Consider the following 24,479-nt stretch of genomic DNA (forward strand, 5'->3'; position numbering starts at 1 on the left):
AGAGACTATCCCAGAAGAGTGAGCTCTAGATAGAAAAAGGGAAAGGAAGGAGATGCCAAACAAGAGAACAAGCAAGAGATTGACTCTGAGAGAGTGCAAGTGTAAGAGACAAACCCTCGTGGTAGGAGTAGAGTTCAGAAAGACAGAGACCCAAAGAGATGAGAAACCACCCCTCCCACCAGGCCCTAAGAGAGTAAAACGCCCCCAAACATACTCCATGAGACAGCAATCAACAGAGATGGAAAGGCTCAGTCATCACGACAGAAAAGACCTCGGGGGTAGAAAACATTTCACTGTGCTACTAGGATCTGGAAACCGCCAACAAGAATTGACCCCAGAATGAGTATATCATAGTAAATGATTTTGTTCTTATATATTTTCCCCACAAACTTTGACTATGAAAGGTGGAAGGAGAAAGTAGCATAAAATAATGTATTAAAAGATTTCAACATAGTTTGATTCAAAATAAGAAATATGCAGGTTTAGCATGTTTATACACTTTCCCAATTGCTTTTTAATACAAAGTATTTTAAAATATATTTTTGTTACAAAAATTTAAATACTCAGAAAAGTATTTAAGAGATAAGAAACAAATGTGCTTCCACATTCCATCTTCATCAAATTTTAACACTGTTAAAAATTCGGATGAAGCTGAAGCCTAATAATCCGAAGCCTAATATAAGATCCTACATGATCCCATTCTCTTTCCTTCCTTCTTTTCCAATAGGTAACTAAACCCCTAAATTATATATTTACCCTTTTTTGCATGTGTTTTATGTTTTTTACTGCATGTGTATCACTAAACTATACAAATGGCTATACTGTTTGTAAAATCCTACAAATTACTTTTTCACTCAAAGCAAGACTTACTCATGCTTGTCATGGAGTTCCCGTTCAATCATTCTAACTACCATGCAGTATTCCACTGCATGAATACACTATCATTTATTAGTTCTCCTCATAGACATCTAGATTGTTTCTTGTTTTTGGCTGATATGAAATGACTGCAATGAATGCTAATTGCTGAGTATATTTTTCTTAAATACTGTGTATTTTAAGTTTTAAATTTTCTGGCATAAAGTTATGATTGGAATTTTAAAAATACCATTTTAGACATATGTATAGTCTTTATCAAATACTTCTATCATCAGAAGTTCTTGAGAATCTAATCATGCCATTTATTTTGTATGCTAACTTTCCTCAGGTTGACTACTAATACTTTCTGTTCCTAGCTTTTCCTAAGGTTATTTTCACAGGTGTAGCTACAATTTGTGAAATTTCTGGGTAGCCCTAGTTAATGTCATATTATTCCAGAGTGATTCTACATTTGCTTCTACCAGGTCTCTAGGGAATCACCAACTCAGAATTACTTGTGAAGTTAATATTTCAGCTTAGGATTTTTTAAGAATATATGAGTAACATAAATTCAAACCATAAAGTATGTGAGGTGAAGGTCATGACCGTAAATTCAATGAAACTATTTTTCCCAACCAAGAGCCCTGGCTGAAATAGATAAACTTCCGTGTCAACTCCCTGGATTGTCCATGGGATTGTAAACTTTAAAGGGATTCGGCTTTGAGAAGGGGTCACAGAACTCTCCAACTTACAGAGGGCTCGAAGCCTCAAATTCTGTCCCTGGATAAATGAAAATCAAAGCTGCTAGTCTCAAGACTAGCATCTCCCTAGGATTTCCATAGCATACCTTCTTCAATTTACCATTTAGGCTTATCAGTTCCCTCCTTATGTCTGGGCATATAGTAAGCACTTTATAAATATCTGTTGAGTGAATAAATATGGTATATTAGTACTAATATTATGGCTCTACATCATATACAAGGATTCTGTCACAAAAGTTTATATCTATGCAATTAATTACATGTTTTAAAATGCAAATGCTTACCAATGAAGCTTACTCTAAAAATACTTAATAATAAATCTACACTTTGAAGTAATTTACATAGTCATTTCGTGATCACAAACTCTCCTTCTAATAAAACATTTAAAACACAGAAATAGGGATGATGTAAGCTAAACTTAAATGACTCATTCAAGATGCTGCTTCTCAGAAAAATGAGAAAGCTACTACAAAAGGATTAAAGCAAACAGTAACTCTTTGACGTGAAAATAAAATATGTGGCAAAAATCATATTGTAGCACAATTATAGCTAGTTAATTATTTAATATCCATTTCAAATTCCAGGTACAACATTGTCAGCCCCTTAATACTTCCCTCAGATTATGAGACCGACGTGCTGTCTACTGCGCTAAGGAGGCAGACTAGCCCCTTAATACTTCTTATTCAGGTTTTCTTATATTTACTGTAAGAAAGTAATTTTTTAAAAGTTATACAGTACCAGCTATGTATGTCCATACATTATGATACACTCCGTTTTATATGGAGTTAACTCAGATGCAAAGAAAAAAATAAATTCTTATTATCTATTAGTTCTGGAGAATGCTTCTAATATACTATACAGGTACATAAGCTACAAAAATATATAAAATATATCCATATACAAATGACTTATATTTGATTGCACACAACTAAAATGAAACAAAAATCCTAGACAAGTGGTCAAAATTTGTCTTTTGGAACTGATGGCCTTCCCTGCATGTTTTCGGGCTCGTGACATGTAGCCTCCTACATTCTGCCCTCAGTGCTTTCCAACCCATTCACATTATGGCATATGTAAAAACTGTTAATGCTTATATAGTAGACCAGGAAAAATAGAAGAGACTACTCATTTATGGAGGCAAACCAGCTGCCTCAGATTCCAATTGTACTCCCAAGTGATGAAGGATCAACATCTCAGTACACTTAAAAAAAAAAAAATCTCAGTATACTCTTACGTAACCCATTTATAGCACAGGACAATGCACACTGACTGGTCTACTCTTCTGCTCCTCCTAGCCATAAGTTATGAGAAAAAAATTCAACAAGAGTATTTTAAGAAAATAATTTCCAGGAATATGTAAACTTTATATATTTTTAACTATGATATGAGAGACTGAGGAATTTATGTGGAAAAGGCAGATTGGGGCAGCAGTGAAGGAGATACAGGAACCTCTCACTGCCTTAAATTACACTATAATAATGTATTATTCTGATAAAAATATTCTTTATATCTATCCAGAAGATGAACACTGATAGTAAACTGCTTTTATGGGGTAACAGAAGAGAAGAATGAGAAGAGAAATTTTGTAGTTTAATTTTCACTATTCCCCTGATTTCTTAAGAGAAGTCAGAGTCTACTGTTAGACTGCCATCTGTCTATTACATGGAGGTACTGAAGAGAGAAATGTTTATAAAGAAATCACCAAGTTATAAAGAATTTATGACTAATTTCTCAAAAACAATTGCAATAGAAACAAAAAGTGACAACTAGGACCTAATTAAACTAAAGAGCTTCTGCACAGCAAAAACAAAAAACAAACAAAAAAACACAAAATAACAAAAAAAACTATCAACAGAGTAAACAGACAACCTACAGAATGAGAGAAAATACTCATAAACTATGTATCCAACAATGGTCTAATATCCAGAATCTATAAGGAACTTAATTCAACAGCAAAAAAACAAATAACTCCATTAAAAAGTGGGCAAAAGACAAGAACAGATACTTCTCAAAAGAGAACACACAAGCAGCCAACAAACATGAAAAAATGCTCATCATCATTAATCACAGGAGAAATGCAAATCCAAACCACAATGAGATACGATCTCACACCAGTCAGAATAGCTATTATTAAAAAGTCAAAAAACAGCAGATGCTGGAGAAGGGGCAAAGAAAAGGGAACATTTATGTTGTTGGGAATGTAAATTAGTTAATCACCTATGGAAGGCAGTTTAGAGATTTCTCAAAGAACTTAAAGCAGAACTGCAATTTGACCCAGCAATCTCATTACAAGTATAAAACAAAAGGAAAATAAATCTACCAAAAAGACACATGCACTCATATACAGCACTATTCACAATAGCAAAAACATGGAATCAACCTAGGTGCCCATCAACAGTGGATTGGATAAAGAAAATGTGGTACATATAAACCATGGAATATACACAGCCACAAAAAAGAACAAAATCATATCCTTTGCAGCAACAAGGATGCAGCTGGAGGCCATTATATACTAAGTGCATTAACACAGAAACAGAAAGCCAAATACTGCATGTTCTTACATATAAGTAAGAGCTAAACACTGGGTACACATGGATATAAAGAGGAGAGCGACAGACATAGAGGACTACTAGAGTGGGGAGAGAGAAAGGGGGCAAAGACTGAAAAACTAACTACTGAGTACTATGTTCAGTACCTGGGGATGGAATCAATCACACCCCAAAGCTAAGCATCATGCAATATACCCATGTTAACCAACTAGCATATGTACCCCTGAAAATAAAAGTTGAAATTATAAAAAATAAAATTAAAATAATTAATCACCAAGTTATTTCAGCTGTAGGCCTGAGACCAGCCAAGTTTATTTGATCACAGGATCACTAACCTAGTTAGCCCCCACAACTCTCTTCTCCTTACAGACAGTTAACTACTTTGCTCCACAACTCCCAAATGCCAAATATTTAAAGCCACTACCTTGTTCTCTCTTCACAGTATCTGCTATTTCAAATAGGCAGATATTTGGTCCCAGTTTTTAAGCTCCTAGACATACAGGCTGCACTAGTAGGATACAGTGTCTCAACACTAATCCTTCAACTCATATATAGGTAAAGACAACTTAAACCACTGCAGAGTTCAGTCTAAGACTTCACTTTCATGCACAAGAGAGACAGAAAGAAAACAAAGGAGGTGATACAAACTGTACATAATATACAGGAAACCTAAAGTAGATAATTGCAGATTATGAAGAATCACAAAGGAAAAAGACTAAATGCTTAAAATAGTTTTACTGTATAATACTGACTAAAACTTAACTACAATCACAACTGATCATCTGAAATGTTTCCATTTATTCCCATACAGTTAAGCGAAAATATTATGGTGACTTTGAGATTAGACATATCTAGGTCTGAATTCCAGTTCTCCTACTCATTTTTAAAACTATCAACTATACTGCAAGCCTGCTCAAGAATTCAGTTAGCTAACACATGTAGTTAAAATAATAGAGTTTAGGTATATACAAGTAAATAAACATTAGTTTTTCTTTTTACCTTTCCTCCCAAATACCAGAGAGCACAGAGTAGCTTGCTTATAAATTAAAGATTCATCAGATATTTACTGTAATTATGAGTACTTGATTAGACTCATCAATTGAGGAAAGAAATTCCATTGAGTCAATTAGTCAGGTAAGTGACTGAAAGAAGGACTAACGACATGACATTTTCCAAATCACTGTTCCATGATAAAGACAACATTCATTAGACTCACTTTCTTCCAGCTTTAAAGAAACAGAAGGATTGTTTCCTGTTTCATCCACATTTCCTTCACCACCTCCCCGAGATCTTGAATTCCACACCTTAATCACTTCAACATCATTGTCACTGCCACTTCCACTTGAGCTACTATCTTTTTTCCCCTTTTTCCCTTTTTTCTTCTTTCTAAAAACAAAAACAAAACAAAACAAAAAACCATTCAGATTGTTAGAAAAGCATAGGAAAGATATAAATGCCAATTATAAGAGGTCAATCAGCAAGTAGGGGTTTTAACTTTGTCAATACAGGAGAGCACGAAAAAGTATTCAATTTACTTTGTATAATCATCGGAGCTTAAACTCATGGAGGTTTCATCAGAATCTGAGGCTATAAATTCATCCATACTGTCTTCGTCAAAATAACCCTAGAGAAAAAAAAATGACCACTATTTTAATAGAATATCTCAACTTATATTGGAAGTTATAATGATGTTCATTTAAGAATAAGTTAATTGGCATGAGCTAAGGAAGGACTGAGGAACTATTATAGATTTTAGTAGACAAAGAAGACAGGACAGATACGCTTACTAAATGCAATAGGAGGTCCTAGATTGGATCATGGAAAACAAAAAAAGACATAAGTAAAAACATTGAAGAAATCCAAATAAAGTCTGCCATTTAGTTAACAGTATTGTACCAAAGTTAATTTCTTAGTTTTGATAACTTTACTAATGCAACATGCTGATATTAGAGGAAACCGGGTCAAAGGTATAGGGGAATTCTCACAACTATTTTTGCAACTTTTCTATAAGTATAAAATTATTTCAAAATAAAAAGTTTTTAAAAATGGGCTCAACAAAATAACATTTAACACTCCTTCTATAATCATAATACATGCAAGACATATAGAAGTTAGAAATAAGACATAGAATAGAACAAAGCAATAGAAAATTTGAATATATAGTCTGTAGGTCAATTATTCTTCTAAGTTTATTCTGCTTTGAATAGATGCCTTTAAACTAAGTTACCTGACTTACCTTATTTTCTTTGCTAATGTAGTCTAGCTGCAAACACCAAGGATGAGTCCATATTCTACTTAACATCTGAAAATCTTGGAAAAGCTTTGCACCTGCCTTTCCTCTTCCACCTTCACTATTATTGCCCACACCTGATCAAAAGAAATATGGTTAAAGACACAAAAATTGTCTATATCAACCAAGTTTCTAGATTAGGAGTTTTAATCTTGTGACATAAACCCTTTTGGCAGTGTAGAGAAGCTTATAAACTCTCTTTCTTAGAATATCGTTTTGAAACACGTAAAATAGGATTGCAAAAGAAACCCATCATATAGAAATTATCAAAACATTAAAGAACAAATTTGTACTACAGAAATATGTGCTTTGTAAAATTAGTGCATTAAGTAACAAAATATGCACAGGTTTAATAAATACCTAAAATTCTGAAGTAAACATAAATGATTTTGAGGTATCAGGAACAACATGTAAAAATAGTTCTGATTTCTATTGGTAACAAAGTCATGGTTATCACTAACACTACTATAGATTGCTGCCTCTATTCATCACTGGAAAAAATGCTGCTGCTTTAGCTAGAGGTTAAGGGAAATTAATACATAACTTTTTTCTTATCCAGGTACATATAATCACCTAAATTCTATCCATGGATCCTAGATTACAAACGCCTGTTATAAATAAACTTCGCTCCATGCAGATCATCCTTTACTGACTCTCGCCAACCATGCTCACTCAAAAAAATTACTCCTAGGGCAGTGACAGTAGCTCACACCTGTGATCACAGCACTTTGGGAGGCCGAGGCAGGAGGACCGCTTGAGGCCAGGAGTTCAAGACAGGCCTGGACAACACAGCGAGACTCCGTCTCTACCAAGAAAAAAAAACCCAAAAACATTAGCCAGGTATGATGGCACACAACTATAGCCCTAGATACCCTATATATTTGGGAGGCTGAAGTGGGATAATCACTTGAGCCCAGGAGTTTGAGGTTACAATGAGCTATGATTGCACCACTGCACTCCAGCCTGGGTGACAAAGCAAACCTTGTCTCAAAAAAAAAAACAAACAAACAAAAAAAAAAAACCAGACCTTCCAAAAATTATGCTTTTGATGTACATAAAATGTAAATATTAGCTTTGCTCTATCCAGAATAATTTCAACAGAATTATCATTTTCCTACAAAACATAAAGAAAATGAATGCACATTTCATTAATATAATAATATCAAGAAGGTAACATGCAAAAGAATAAAACCGATCAAAAGGAAAAAACAGCATTTAAGCAATAACATATTTTCCTATTCATGGTTTTAATCAATGTAAGTTGTTTAAATAATTAGCAAATTTTGCCTCCATGAGTGAATGATAGAAAATTTAGTAGTGATATGAAACACTAATAATGCATAAAAACCTGCCGATTATTATTTTGCCTGATAGAGGTATTTCTATTGTGTAACAGAAATCACTGCTATGAAAATGAGGTATATAATTTCTTGGCATACAGCTGTTGACAATATTCACTTATAATTCTTTTTATTTCTGTCAGGTAGGTAGTGATACTCTTTTATTCCTTACTTTAGGTCATTTTTCTGTTGTTTTTTTTTTTTTCTTTTTTGATACAGGGTCTTACACTGTCACCCAGGCTAGAGTGAAGTGGTGCAATCACAGCTTACTGCAACCTCGAACTCCTGCGGGCTCAAGCCATCTGCCTGCCTTAGCCTCCCAAAAGCTGGTACTACAGGTGCATGCCACTAGGTTTGGCTAATTTTTTTTTTTATTTTATTTTTTGTAGAGACAGGGTCTTGCTTTGTTGACCAGGCTGTTCTTAAACTCCTAGCTTTAAAGGATTGTTCTACCTTGGCCTCCCAAAAGGCTGGGGTTAACAGGCATGATTCACTGTAGCCAGCCCTTATTTTAGCTGTGCCTTTTTTTTTTTTTTCCATTACTTTGTAAGTGAAGGAAGGTTTGTCCATTATGTTAATCTTTTCAAAGAACCTACTTTTGGTTTCAATGATTTTCCCTACTGTTTTTCTGTTACCATATTTCTTTATTATTTCCTCCCTCCTGCTTGTTTTCGGTTTAATTTGCTCTTATTTTACTTTCTCAAAGTAGAAGGTTGGATTATAAATTTGAGATCCTTCTTCTTTTTTAATACAGGTATTTACCACCATACATTTCTCTCTAAGTATTACTTAAGTTATATCCCATATTCTAGAACCCTGTGTTTTTGTTTTCATTAACCTCTAAGCATTTTTCAATTTCCCTTGTGATTTCTTCTTTGGTCCATTGGTTACTTAGGTATATGTTGTTTAATTTACATGTATTTGTAAATTTTTAAACTTTCCTTCAGTTATTGGTTTCTAATTTCATTTGAATGTGGTTAAAGAAAATACTTTAGTAATAAAAGGAAAATTTTAATGATAAATGCCTACATTAAAAAAAAAAATCTCAAATAAGGAATCTATCTTTACACCTCTAGAAGCTAGAAAAAGAATAAGCTAAACCCAAAGCTTGCAGAAGGAAGGAAATAATTATCAAAGCATTAGTAAATCAAATAATAGATGATATAGAGAAAAAATCTGGTTTTTTGAAAAAAAAATAAGGCAAGCCAACAAACCCTTAGCCTATTAAGAAAAAAGTGAGAGGACTCAAATAAATAAAATAGACATGAACACATTACAATCCAATGCCTCAGAAATAAAGAAGGATCATAAAGAACTAGTATGAAAAATTATATACCAAGAAGTTGAATAATCTACAGGAAATAAATTCCTACAAACATACAATATATCAACACTGAATAAGAAAGAAACAGCCTCAACAGACCAATTACAAATAAAGAGACTGAGGCTACTGGGGCTCTTATTTGGTTCCATAAGACTTTTAGGATTTTTTTTTCTAATTATATAAAAAATGACATTGGTATTTTGATAGAAATAGGTTTGAATCTGTAGAATGCTTTGGGTAGTATGGTCATTTTAATAATATTAATTCTCTTTTTTTTTTTTTCCCTAGACGGAGTTTCGCTCCTTGTTGCCCAGGATGGAGTACAGGGGCACGATCTCGGCTCACTGCAACCTCAGCCTCATGGCTTCAAGCCATTCTCCTGCCTCAGGCTACCGATGGGACCACAGGTGCCTGCCACCATGCTTGGCTTATTATTTTTGTGTGTGTGTATTTTTAGTAGAGACGGGGTTTTGCCACGTTGGCCAGGCTGGTCTCGAACTCCTGGCCTCAAGTGGTCTGCCTGCCTCAGCCTCCCAAAGTGCTGGGATTACAGGCGTGAGCCACCATGCCTGGCCAATAATATTAATTCTTGAACAAAGCCGAAGGTATCACATTACTTGACTTCAAATTACCCTACAAGGCTACAGTAAACAAAACAGCATGGTACTGGTACAAAAACAGACACAAAGATCAATGGAACAGAGTACAGAACACAGAAATAGAGACACATACTGACAGTCAACTGACCTTTGACAAAGTCAACGAAAACATATACTCAGGAAAGGACACTCTTTTCAATAAATGGTTCTAAGAAAATTGGATTCCCACATGCAGAAGAATGAAACTGCACCATTATCTCTAACCACATGCAAAAATCAACACAAGATAGATTAAAGACTTAAATGTAAGAGCTGAAACAACAAAAATATTAGAAGTAAACCTAGAGAAATTCATTCTGGACATTGCTCTAGGCAAATAATTCATCACTAAGACCTCAAAAGCAAAGCCACAAAAACAAAAATACACAAATGGGACTTAAATAAAAAGCTTCCGTACAGCAAAACAAATAACTAACAGAGTGAACAGACAATCTGCAGAATGGGAGGAAATATTTCCAAACTATACACCCAACAGGGGACTGATATCTAGAATTTACAAGGAACTCAAACAACAACAAAAAACAAAACAAATAATTCCATTAAAAAGTGGGTAAAAGTCATAAATAGACATTTTTCAAAAGAAGATATAACAAATGGCCAACAAGCATATGAAAAAATTCTCAACATCACTAAACGTCGGAAAAATGCAAATCAAAACCACAATGACATATCTTCCCCAGTTAGAATGGCTATTATTTAAAAGTCAAAAAATAAATGCTGGCAAAGATGGGGAGGAAAGAGAATATGTTTACACTATTGGTGGGAATGTAAATTAGCACAAACTCCATGAAAAAACAGTATGGAGATTACTCAAAGAACTAAAAATAGAACTAACATTTGATCCAGCAATCCCACTACTAGGTATCTACCAAGAGAAAAAGAGATCATTATATCAAAAAGATTTTAAAAAAAGATACCTGCATTTATATGTTTATTGTAGCACTATTCACAATAGCAAAGCTATGGAATCAACCTAAGTGTCTATCAAAAGATCAATAAAGAACATGTAGTATATATACACAGTGGAATACTATTTGGCCATAAAAAAGAACAAAAGCATGTCTTCTGCAGTAACAAGGATGGAACTGGAGGCCATTATCTTAAGTGAAACAACTGAGACACAGAAAGATAAGTAGTGTCATGTTCTCCCTTATAAATGGGGCTAAATAATCTGAACACATGGATGTAGAGTGTGTAATGATACACAATGGAGACTTGGAAGGGTGGGGGAAAAGGAGAAGAGTGAATGAGAAACTACTTAATGGGTAGAATGTACATTATTCTGTGGGTACACTAAAAGCCCTGACTTCACCACTACATAATATATCCATGTAACAAAATTACACATGTACCCCATAAATTTATACCAACAAAATTAAGATGGCTCACGCCTGTAATCCCAACACTTTGGGAGGCCCAGGCAGGTGGATCACACGGTGTCAGGAGTTCGAGAACAGCCTGGCCAACATGGCAAAACCCCGTCTCTACTAAAAATACAAAAAATTAGCCAAGCATGGTGGTGGGCACCTGTAATCCCAGCTACTTGGGAGGCTGAGGCAGGAGAACTGCTTGAACCTGGGAGGCGGAGGCTGCAGCAAGCTGAGATCACGCCACTGCACTCCAGCCTGGGAGACAGAGCAATACTCTGTCTCAAATAAAATAGAATAAAATAATTAAATTAAAAATAAAATTAAGAAAAAAGAAATAAGTAGTAATAAAAAAAAAACCTGCCAACAAAAAAGAGCCCAGAACCAGATAGCTTCAAAACTGAATTCTACCAAACATTCAAAAAACAATGAATACCAATTCTTAAACTCTTCCAGAAAACAGAATTACAGGAAATACTTCCAAACTCTTTTTGCGAGGTAAGCATCACCCCGATACCAAAGGCAGACAAAGACACCGAAAGAAAAGAAAACTATAGGCCAATATCACTGATGAACATAGATATTAAAACCCTCAATAAAATACTAACTAACCCAATTCAACAACACATCAAAAAGTTTATACGCCAGGCCCAAGTGGGATTTATTCCTGGGATGTAAGGTTGTTTTAACACATGCAAAGTAGCCAATGTGATACATCACGTTAACAAAATAAAAGATGAAAACGACATAATCATCTCAATAGATGCAGAAAAAGCATTTGGCAAAGTTCAAAATCCTTTCATGATAAAACCTCTCAACAAAATAGTTACACAAGGCCGGGCACAGTGGCTCATGTCTGTAATATCAGCATTTTGGGAGGTCGAGGTGGGTGGATCACGAGGTCAGGAGTTCAAGACCAGCCTGGCCAAGATGGTGAAACTCTATCTCTAGTAAAAAAACAAAAAATTTAGCCAGGCATGGTGGCAGGTGCCTGTAATCCCAGCCACTCGGGAGGCTGAGGCAGAAAACTGCTTGAACTCCAGAGGTGGAGGTTGCAGTGAGCCGAGATCACACCACTGCACTCCAGCCTGGGCAATAGAGCGAGACTCGTCTCAAAAAAAAAAAAAAAAAAGAAAAAGAAAAAAGAAAAAAATAGTTACAGAAGGAAATTTCCTCGACATAATAAAGGCTATTTATGAAACCCCACAGGTCATATCACACTCCATGGGGAAAAATTAAAAGCTTTACCTCTAAGATCAGGAACAAGATAAGGATGCCCACCTCTCATCATTTCTCTTTAACACAGTACTGGAAGTACTACCAAAAGCAATTAGACAAGAAAAACAAATAAAAGGCATCCAAATCAGAAATAAAGAATTAAAATCATCCTAGTTTGCAGAGGACATGATCCTATATATAGAAATCCCTAAGGACTCCACTAAAAAACTGTTAGAACTAATAAGTTCAGTAACATTGGAGGCTATGAAATCAACATACAAAACTCAATTTCATTTCTTTACACGAAAATAATCAGAAAAAGAAATCAAGAAAACAATGCCATTTATAGTAGTATGAAAACAAACAAAATGCTTAGGAATAAATTTAACCAATGAAGTGAAAGATCTGTACACTGAAAACTGAAAAACACTGATGAAAGAAATTGAACAAAATAGTCTACGTTTTCTGTATTAGCAAAATTAATACTGTTAGAATGTACACACTACCCAAAGTGACATACAGATTCAACACAATCCCCATCAAAATTCCAAAGAAATTCACCTTGAAAAAAAGAAAAAGCAATCCTAAAATGTATATGGAACCACAAAACACCCCGAATAGTGAATACAATTGTGACAAAGAAAATCAAAGGTGGAGGCATTTCCTGGTTTCAAATTATATTACAAAGCAAAGTAATTAAAACATTATGGTTGTCAGGTGCGGTGGCTCATGCCTGTAATCCCAGCACTTTGGCAGGCCAAGGCGCGTGGATCGGTTGAGGTCAGGAGTTCGAGACCAGCCTGGCCAACATGGTGAAACCCTGTCTCTATCGAAAATACAAAAATTAGCACTCCAGCCTGAATGACATAGCAAGACTCAGTCTCAAAATAATAATAATAATAGGGGCCAGGCGTAGTGGCTCACGTCTGTAATCCCACCACTTTGGGAGGCTGAGATGGGCCGATGACCTGAGGTCCTGAGTTTGAGACCAGCCTGGCCAACATGGCGAAACCCCATCTCTACTAAAAACACAAAAATTAGCTGGGCATCGTGGAGTGTGCCTGTAATCCCAGCTACTTGGGAGGCTGAGGCAGGAGAATAGCTTGAGCCTGGGAGGCAGAGGTTGCAGTGAGCAGATACTGCGCCATTGCACTCCATCCTGGGCTACAGAAGGAGACTCTGTCTCAATAATAATAATAATAACAACAACAAGAACAATAACATTGAATACAAAAGGACTAGATTCTCCAATCAAAAAACACAGACTGGCCAAATGGATGTAAAAACAACAGCCATTGGTCAGTTGCCTACCAAGAAATACACTTCTCCTATAGAAACACACATATACTAAAGTAAAGGGATGAAAAAAAAATATTCCATGCCAATGGAAATCGAAAAAGAGCCTATAAAAAAGTCACTATACCTAGACAAAATAGATTTCAAGATAAAAACTGTAAGAAGAGACAAAAAAGGTCAGTATATACTAATAAAGAGGTAAGTTCAGCAAGAGGATATAACTATTTTATTTATTTATTTAAAGATGGAGTCTCCCCTGTCGCCCAGGCTGCAGTGCAGTGGCGGGATCTTGGCTTACTGAAACCTCTGCCTCCCAGATTCAAGCGATTCTCCTGCCTCAGCCTCCAGAGTAGCTGCAATTACAGGGGCCCACCACCAACCCCGGTTAATTTTTGTATTTTTAGTAGAGACAGGGTTTTACCATGTTGGCCAGGCTAGTCTCAAACTTCTGACCCAAAATCATCTGCCCACCTCGGTCTCCCGAAGTGCTGGGATTACAGGCGTGAGACACCATGCCCGGACAGGATATAATAATTTTAAATATATATGCACCCAACACTGGAGCAGCCAGATATACAAAGGAAACATTATTAGAGTGAGAGAGAGAGATAGGCCCCCAGTACAGTAATAGCTGGAGACTTCAACACCACAGTTTCAGTGTTGGACAGATAATCCAGACAGAAAATCAACAAAGAAATATCAGACTTAATCTGCACTACAGACCAAATACACAAAATAGATATTTAAAGAATATTTCATTTAATGGCTGTATTATACATACTCTTCTCTCCAGCACATGGATCATTCTCAAGGAGACATCGTATATTAAGCCAAAAAAAGTATTTAAAATTCCAACAAATTGAAATCATATCAAGTATCTTCTCTGACCACAATGAATTAAAACTAGAAATCAGTAACAAGAGAAATTTTTGATATTCTGAACACATGAAAAGTAAACAATATACTCTTGAATAACCAGTGGGTTAGTGAAGAAATTGAAAAAGAAATTAAAAATTTCTTGAAACAAATAATAATAGAAACACAACATACCAAAAACCTATGGGATACAGTGAAATCAGTACTCAGAGGGAAGTTTATAGCTGTAAGTACCAACATCAAAGAAAGTAGAAAAACTCTGAATAAACAACCTAACGATGCATCTTAAGGAAGTAAAAGCAAGAGAAGAAAAGTAGAAAAGATCAATGAAACACTTGGTTTTTTGAAAAGATAAAGTCCACAAACCTTTAGCCAGACTTCTTAAGAAAAAAAAAGAGAGAATACCCAAATAAATGAAATCAGAGATGGAAAAGGAGACATTAAAACTGATACCACAGAAATTTAATGACCATTAGAGGCTACTATGACCAACTATATGCCAATAAATTGGAAAACCTAGAAGAAATGGACAAATTCCTAGACACATGCAATCTACTAAGATTGAACCAGGAAGAAATCCAAAACCCGAACAGACCAATAACAACTAATGAGATCAAAGTAATAATAAAAAGTCTCCAAAGCAAAGAAAACCTAGAGACCCCAATTTACCTAAATAATTTTCATTTTAGGTTCACGGGTACATGTGCGGGTAAATTTACCCCAATTTATGTGCACGTGTACCCCTGAACCTAAAATGAAAATGTAAAATAAAATAAACATATTATGGCATGTAAAGCCCCAACCCCACCCCCCAAAGAAAAATTAAAAAATGAAAAGCCAGGTACCTAATACCTTCACTGCTGAATTTTACCAAACATTCCAAGAAGTACTAATTCCAATCCTCCTCAAACTATTCTGAAAAATAGAGAAGGAATACTTCCAAATTCTTTCTGAGACCAGTATTACAACGATACCGAAACCAGACAAAGACACATCAAAAAAGGAAAACTACAGGCCAATATTCCTGATGATCATTCACACAAAAATCCTCAACAAAATACTAGCAAAACAAATTGAACAACACATTAAAAAGGTCATTCATCATGACCAAGTGGGATCTATCCTAGGGATGCAACGATGGCTCAGTTTATGGATATCAGCCGAGTGCGATGGCTCATACCTGTAGTTCCAGCACTTCGGGAGGTCGAGGTGGGAGGATCCCTTGAGCCCAGGAGTTCAAGACGAGCCTGGGCAACATAAAGAGACCTCACCTCTACAAACAAACAAACAAACAAACCAGAAAAACACATACATACATACATACACACACACACATATAAATATACACACACACACACAGAAAATCAATGTGATACATCATATCAACAAAACGAAGGATAAAAACCATAACCTCAACTCTACAAAAAAAAAAAAAACATACATACATATATACACACATACACACATATAAATATATATATACACACACACATATGGAAATCAATCAATGTGATACATCATATCAACAAAATGAAGGATAAAAACCATATAATTATTTCAATTCATGTTGGAAACGCATGTGATAATATTCATCATCCCTTCATAATAAAAAGCCCTAAAAACCTGGGTATCAGAGGAACATACTTCAACATATTAAAACTATATACGACAGACCCACAGCTACTATCATACTGAATGGGAAAAAAACTGAAAGTCTTTGCTCTAAGATCTTGAACACTACAAGGATGCCCACTTTCACTACTGTTGTTCAACATCATACTGGAAGTCCTACTAAGAGTAATCAAAGAAGATAAAGAAACAAAGCGCATACAAATGGAAAAGGAAGAAGTCAAATTATCCTTGTTTGCAGATGACATGACCTTATATTTGGAAAAAGAAAAAACAAACAAACTAAAGACTCCACCAAAAAAACTATTCAAACTGATCAATAATTTCAGTTAAGTGGCAAGTAACAAAATCAATATACAAAAATCATTGGCATTTCTATATGCCAACAATGAACAATTTGAAGAAATCAAGCAAATAATCTTATTTACGATAGCTACAAATAAAATAAAATATTCAGAAATTAACTGAATTAAAGAAGTGAGGCAGGGCACAGTGGCTCATGCCTGTAATTCCAGCACTTTGGGAGACCAATGCGAGTGGATCACTTGAAGCCAGGAATTCAAGACCAGCCTGGCCAACATGGCAAAACTCTGCCTCTACTAAAAATACAAAAATTAGAGGAGTGTGGTGATGCACACCTTTAATCCCAGCTACTCAGGAGGCTGAGGCACAAGAATCACTAAAACCAGGAGGCAGAGGTTGCAGTGAGCCAAGATTGCACCACTGCACCCCAGCCTGGGTGACAGAATGAGACTCTGTCTCAAAAAAAAAAAAAAAAGAAAGAAGAAGAAAGAAGAAAGAAGAAGAAGGAGGTGGAGGAGGAGGAGGAGGAGAGGAAGAAGAAGAGGAAGAGGAGGAGGAGGAGGAGGAGGAGAAGAAGAAGAAGTAGTAGTAGTAGTAGTAAAAGAACTCTACAATGAAAAATATAAAACATCGATGGAAGAAATGGAAGAGGACACCAAAAAAATGGAAAGACATTCCACGTTCATGGATCAAAAGAATCAATATTGTTAAAATGTCCACACCACCCAAAACAATCTTCAGATTCAAAGCAATCCCTGTGAAATAAATACCAATGATATTCTTCACAGACATTGAAAAAACTATCCTGAAATTTATAAGGAACCATTAAAGACCCAGAACAGTGAAAGCCATCCTGAGCTAAATGAACAAAACTGGAGGAATCACATTACATAACTTCAAAGTACACTACAGAACTACTGTAATCAAAACAGCATGGTACTAGCATAAAAAAGACACATAGGCCAATGAAACAGAATAGTAAACCCAGAAACAAGTTCACACACTTACAGTGAATGCATACTCTACACAGGTGCCATGGACATGCATTGGGGAAAGGATAGTCTCTTCAGTAAATGGTGCTGGGAAAATTGGATATACGTATGCAGACGAATGAATCTGGACACGTATCTATTGTCATATTCAAATGGATTAAAAAGTTAAATCTAATACCTCAAACTATGAAATTACTAAGAGAAACCATTGGTGAAACTCTACAGGACACTGGATTGGGCAAAGATTTCTTGAGTAATACCTCAAAAGCAGAAGCAACCAACGCAAAAAAATGGACAAATGGGATCATATCAAGTTAAAAAGCTTCTGCACAGGAAAGAATACAATCCAACAAAGTGAAGAGACAACCCACAGGATGGGAGAAAATATCTGCAAACTACCCATCTGACAAGGGATTAATGACCACAATATATAAGGAGCTGAAACAAGTCAAATGGAAAAAAAAAACTCTAATAATCTAATTTAAAAATTGGCAAAAGATCTGAGTAGACATTTCTCAAAAGAAGACATGCAAATGGCAAATAGGTATAAGAAAAGGTAATAAGAAAAGGTACTCAACATCACTGATCATCTGAGAAATGCTAATCAAAACTACAATAAGATATCATCTCACCCATTAAAGTGGCTTTTATCCAAAAGACAAATGCTGGCGAGGAGGTGGAGAAAAGGGAACCCACATACACTGCTGGTGGCAATGTAAATTAGTACAACCATTATGGAGAAAAGTTTGGAGGTTCCTCAAAAAAGCAAAAATAGAGCTATCATATGACACAGCAATCCCACAGCTGGGTATATACTCAGAAGAAAGAAAATCAGTATATTGAAGAGATACTGGCACTCCTATGTTTGTTGCAGCACTGTTTACAACAGCCAAGATTTGGAAGCAACCCAAAGTTTATCAACAGATGAATGAATAAAGAAAATGTGGTAGATGTACACAATGGGGTACTATGCAGCCATAAAAGAGAATGAGATCCTGTGATTTGAAACCACATGAAACAGCAAGAAAGACAAATTTCACATATTCTCACTTATTTTGGGGAGCTAAGATTTTTTTTTTTTTTTTTTTTTGAGGCAGCTCTGTCACAAAGGCTGGAATGTAGTGGCATGATCACAGCTCACTGCAACCTCTGCCTCCCAGATTCAAGCGATTCTCCTGCTTCAGCCTCCTGAGTAGCCAGGATTATAGGCACATGCCACCACAACTTTTGCATTTTTTTGTATAGACAGGGTTTCACCATGTTGGCTAGGCTGGTCTCGAACTCCTGCCCTTAAGCCATCCACCTGCCCTGGCCTCCCAAAGTGCTGGGATAACAGGCCTGGGATTACAGGTGGGAGTCACCATACCCAGCCAGGAGCTAAAATTTAAAACAACTGAACTCACAGAGATAGAAAATAGAATAGTTAATAGAGGCTGAGAAGGGCAGTAGGGCAGGGGGAAAGGAGAGATGGTTATTAGGTACAAAAATATAGTTAGGTAGACTGAATAAGAGCTAGTATTTTATAGAACAGGGTGACTACAGGCAACAATAATTTATTGTACACTTTAAAATAAATAAAATATAAATTACTTGTTTGTAACACATTTAAGGATGAATGCTTGAGATGGATACCTCATTTACCCTGATGTGATTATTATGCATGGTATGGCTGCATTAAAATATCTCATGTACCCCATAAATGTATACACCTACTATGTACCCAAAAAACTTAAAACAATAATTTTTTTCTCTATATAATATCATGTCACTTGCAAATTGAAATAGTTTTACCCCTTCCATGACACTGTGGAATACTTTTAGTTTTCTGGTGTAATTGTCCTGGCCAGAACCTCTAGAAAATGTTAAATATAAGAGGCAAAAGTGACATCTTTGTTTTGTTCCTGACCTTAGGAGAAAGTCATTGAGTTTTACATTTCAATTAAATTCCTCTTAATAGCATAAGACACACATCCAAAGACAAAAACTACTTAGCTGGAAGATGTGTCAGAATATACTAACTTAATGCAGCAGAGTTAAAATGATCAGGAATATGGAAGAGATCTTAAGAGACATGGTTGATGGAGTAAGAAGAGCTGATAAATGTCATATCAAAACAGAGAGAAAGGGATAGAGCCAAATTTGAAGAGGTAATTTAATACATAATACACATTATAGACACAATTCTACTAATTTGAAAATATTAGAGTGAACACTAAAAAGTATTTTGTGGCATTATCTTTTTGATCACTTTGCTATGCATTTTCATACACATCCTTTTTATTTCACAGAAATGGGTACGATTTCATCTTTATTACATAATATACTTATTCTATATATTCCTAATTATTAACACACAATATTCCATGTTATAATATTTAATGTATCTTCCTGCATGGTATTAGATTATGGTGATATACCATAATATAAACTATCCCCAAAAGTTGAGGATTTGAGTTAATTTCCAATTTTTTGTTATTATAAATAATGCCACAACAGGTAACAGTTCACTTTAGGTCACAAGCTGGATAACATAATTCCAGCCATTAAAAAAAAAAATATATATATATATATACACACACACACAGTATATAAACACAATGTATATGTATTGTGTGTTTATGTAGTGTGTGTTTATGACATTTAAGTGTCACACATACATTTTAAAAACTGGAAAGCAAGATATCAAATATTAAATAAGTAGCGGTTCCAAATTCTAGTTTATGAGATTATAGGTAGTTTTTAATTGTATCAGTGCCTTTCAGTATTTCATATATATTTCACAATGAACACACATTGCTATTTCTGCAGCCAGAAAACTAAGCTTTGAAACAAACCCTGAGATTAACATCCTTTACTATAAATCTCTGCATACATTTCTGACCATTTCCTGTGGAAAAAAGCATACAATTGAAATTAATGGCCGGGCGCGGTGGCTCAAGCCTGTAATCCCAGCACTTTGGGAGGCCGAGGCGGGCGGATCACAAGGTCAGGAGATCGAGACCACAGTGAAACCCCGTCTCTACTAAAAATACAAAAAATTAGCCGGGCGCGGTGGCGGGCGCCTATAGTCCCAGCTACTCAGGAGGCTGAGGCAGGAGAATGGCGGGAACCCGGGAGGTGGAGCTTGCAGTGAGCCGAGATCGCGCCACTGCACTCCAGCCTGGGCAACAGCGTGAGACTCCGTCTCAAAAAAAAAAAAAAAAAAAAAAAAAAAAAAAAAAAAAAAAAAAAAAAAAAAAAAGAAATTAATTTTGAGGTCCCTTGCCAAATTACTGTCCAATTTATGCTACCATCAAGAGAGCTCATTTCTCTGTAGCCTCAACAACACTTAGTATCATTTTATCTTTGCCAGTTTAGGAGTGTTCTGCGTTTAATGGTGATTCTGACAGTACAACCACATTTGGAAATTACTATTATACATTATTTTCGCAGCTTGAAGTGCACTATTCCAATGTTAGTCATAATATTTTTAAACACTAAATTTAACTTAATATTTTTTTAAACTTATTGAAATAGCTAGATGAGGCCGAGCATGGTGGCTCACACCTGTAATCCCAGCACTTTGGGAGGCTGAGATGGGATATCACTTGAGCCCAGTAGTTCAAGATGAGAGCCTGGGCAACATAGCAAGACTCCATCTCTCTATATAAAAATGTTTAAATAAATATTTTTAATTAAAATAAATAAAATTTTAAAAAATAGCTAGAAGAGAGAATTTTGAATGTTCTCACCACAAAGCAATGACAATTAAAAGAAATAAAAATTTAAAAAATAGCTAGAAGAGAGAATTTTGAATGTTCTCACCACAAAGCAATGACAAGTGTTTGAAGTGACAGATACACTAAATTACCCTAATTTTATCATTACACAATGTATACATGTATCAAAATATTACTCTGGGCCTATTAATATGTACAATTAATGTGTCAATTAAAAACAAAATGAAACTTTAAAGTATTTTTCTGATTATGAAAGTTTTACATATATGTATATTTCTTGGATTTTGTGATTTTGCAGAAATGTATATAACAAGTAAAATACAAAAGAATTAATATTTCTACCACTTAGAGAAAATCACCAAAGTTAACACTTCAGTGTCATTTCTCCACGTTCCCCTTGTCTAGTTCACTCATCTCGGGTCTCAGCTCACCCCTTACCAAAGAAAAAAATTTGGAGCAATGGTTCTTAAGCTGATGGTCCATCAGAATCACCTGTAGGGCTCATAAAAATGCAGATGCATGGGCCCTCCTCCAGACCTTTTGAATCAATCTCTAAAGAGTGGCACTTGGGTCCATGTATTTTTAGAGACAAAAGCATATTACTGTGTTCCATTTGGGAGTACTTCTTAAATTATGGTAAAATATACATTTAAAAAATTTACTGTTTTAAATGAGAACACATGGACACAGGGAGGGGCACATCACACACTGGGGCCTATCGGGGGGTTGGGAGCAAGGAGAGGAAGACCATTAGGACAAATACCTAATGCATGTGGGGCTGAAAATGACAGCTTGATAGGTGCAGCAAACCACCATGGCACATGTATGCTTATGTAACAAACCTGCACGTTCTGCACACGTATCCCAGAACTTAAAGTAAAATAAAAATAAAATAAAATAAAAAATTTACTATTTAACCAGTTTTTAAGTACACAATTCAGTGGCATTAAGTATAATCACAATGTTGTACAAAAATCAGCACTCTTTATTTCTAGAACTTTTTCATCATTCCAGACAGACACTTAGTACTCATTAACAGTAACTTCCCATACCCTTCATCCCCCAGAACCTGGTAACCACGATTCTACTTTCTACTCATAGAGTTTGACTACTCTAGGTACCTTTAAGCAGAATTATACAGTATTTGCCTTTTTGTGTCTGATTTCTTTCACTTAGCATTAATTCTTCAAGCTTCATCTATGTGGTAGCAAATGTCGGAATTTCCCTCCTTTATGAGGCTGAGTAATATTCCACTGAAGTATGTCCATACCACATTTTGTTTATCCATTCATCCATCAGTGGACATTTGGGTTGCTTCCACCTTTTTTTGCCATTATGAACGATGCAACTATAAACATAAGTGTCTCAGTATCTGTTTGAGTTCCTGCTTTCAATTCTTTTGGGCATACCTATAAGTGGAACTATTAGATCAAATGGTATATATTTAACTTTCTGAGTTACTACTACAATGTTTTTCCACATCTGACATTCCTACTAGCAATGTACAGGGTTCCACTTTCTCCACATCCTCTTAAGCACTTATTTTCCTTTTTTTTTTTTCATAATGGCCACCACAATGGGTGTGAAATGGTATCTCACTGTAGTTTTGATTTGCATTCCTCTAATGAGGAGATATGTTGAGCATTGTATATCTTCTTTAGAGAAATTTGTATTCAAATCTTTTGCTTCTTTTTGAAACAGACTGTTTCTCTGTTGTTGAGTTGCAGGAATTCTTTACATACAGTTGACCCCTGTGCACCAAAGGTTTAAACCACATGGGTCCACTTATACACAGATTTTGTTTCAACCAAATGTTGATTGAAAATACAGTATTCACAGAATGTGAAACCCATGTTTGACTTTTCATATATGCAGGTTCTGCGGGATTTGTGTATGAGCAAATTTTGGTATACACAGGCAGGTCCTAGAACCAATCCCCCACATATACCATGGGACAACTATATTCTGCATGTGAATTCCTTATCAGATATATGTTTTGCAATATTTTTTCACATTCCATGGGCTATCTTTTCCTGTGTTCTATTTTTTTGCACAGTTGTCAAAATAAGACAGTGTGTGGATTTTAAGTTTAAAGCCAGACTAATATTTAGTTATTAAAAAACTAAGTATCCACATGCTTATAAAACCTTAAGTGTTTACTGAATTGCAGAGGCTTACATTTTATTATAAACTTCTGATACCTGACAATAAAAGGCAAACCATAGAATTACACTGAAAAAAAGAGAACTAAGAAAAATTAAGAGGATTTTAGATTTCCTCAATATTCTTTAACAGCCAGTCTCTTAGGACTTTCATTCTGCAAATATTAAACATATTACAAATTATCACTAAAATTAACATGAAACTGCTGTTAATGTTAAAAACAAAATTTGGGTGAACTTCTTAAAAGTAACCACAGTCTAAAAAAGCCTAATGTAGAAACAAAAAATTTCTGGAATATTTAACAGATAAAATACCAAACATTTTAAATGCAAGTAAAATAGGCAGGTGATATTTCAAGAGAAATACTGTGAAGATTTGTACTGAGAAACAAGACAAGAGTAGCCATTAATATAACCCACTTGGCCTTTTATGAATGTTTTTAAAAGGGGTTATTTAACTCAGGCTATTCTATTCTACAGGTAATATTGCATTTGGTAAGGGGGAACCCCACACCCTAAAACTTAAAGATTCATGGTACCAGATGATAATTTAACAATCGCATCTTTCAGATTTTAGCTATGGCAATTAGCGCTTTAGATATTTACTCCTATCAATGACAGTCACAAAGAATAAAGCAAAGCCCCCTAAATTCTTAAATAATTGCATTGTTCTCAAAAAGAGTAAGTTTTTAAAAAATTTTAAAAATTGATACATAATATTTATACATATTTTGGGAGTACATGTGATATTTTGTTACATGCATAGAATACGCAATGATCAAGTCAGGGTATTCAGGCTATCCATCACCTTGAGTATTTATCACTTTTATATGCTGGGAACATTTCGAGCCCCCTCTTCTAGCTATTTTGAAATATACAATGCATTGTTGTTAACTATAGTCACCCCATTCTGCCATCGAACAGTAGAACTTATTCCTTCTATCTAACTACATGTCTGTACCCATTAACCAATCTCTCTCTATCCCTCCCTCAACACACACATACTTCCCAGACTCGGGTATCTATCATTCTACTATCTACCTCCATGAGGTCAACTCAAAAGGGTAGAGCTTAACATCTATACCTGAGCTGTTAACATTTGTGATTGGTTGTTGTTGTTGCTGAGACAGGGTAGTGCT

At 35.3% G+C, this 24,479-nt stretch overlaps 1 protein-coding gene across 37 annotated transcripts in view; it reads right to left on the reverse strand.

Moving 5' to 3' along the window:
- ATRX (ATRX chromatin remodeler) overlaps positions 1–24,479 on the reverse strand; it is a 285,229-nt gene that overhangs the window by 88,473 nt on the left and 172,277 nt on the right. For 36 of the 37 annotated variants that reach the window (XM_077989480.1, XM_077989473.1, XM_077989477.1 and 33 more), the window contains 3 exons: positions 6,402–6,532; positions 5,701–5,789; positions 5,382–5,551 (listed from right to left, as the gene is read on the reverse strand). In XM_077989480.1, coding sequence (XP_077845606.1) covers positions 5,382–5,551; positions 5,701–5,789; positions 6,402–6,532 — 390 coding nt within the window. Of the gene's footprint in view, positions 1–1,588; positions 1,777–5,381; positions 5,552–5,700; positions 5,790–6,401; positions 6,533–24,479 lie in introns of those variants that run through there. The other variant, XM_077989481.1, reaches the window with a different exon arrangement.

This window comes from Macaca mulatta, chromosome X (genome assembly GCF_049350105.2).
Source record: "Macaca mulatta isolate MMU2019108-1 chromosome X, T2T-MMU8v2.0, whole genome shotgun sequence".
Classification (NCBI taxonomy): Eukaryota; Metazoa; Chordata; class Mammalia; order Primates; family Cercopithecidae; genus Macaca; species Macaca mulatta.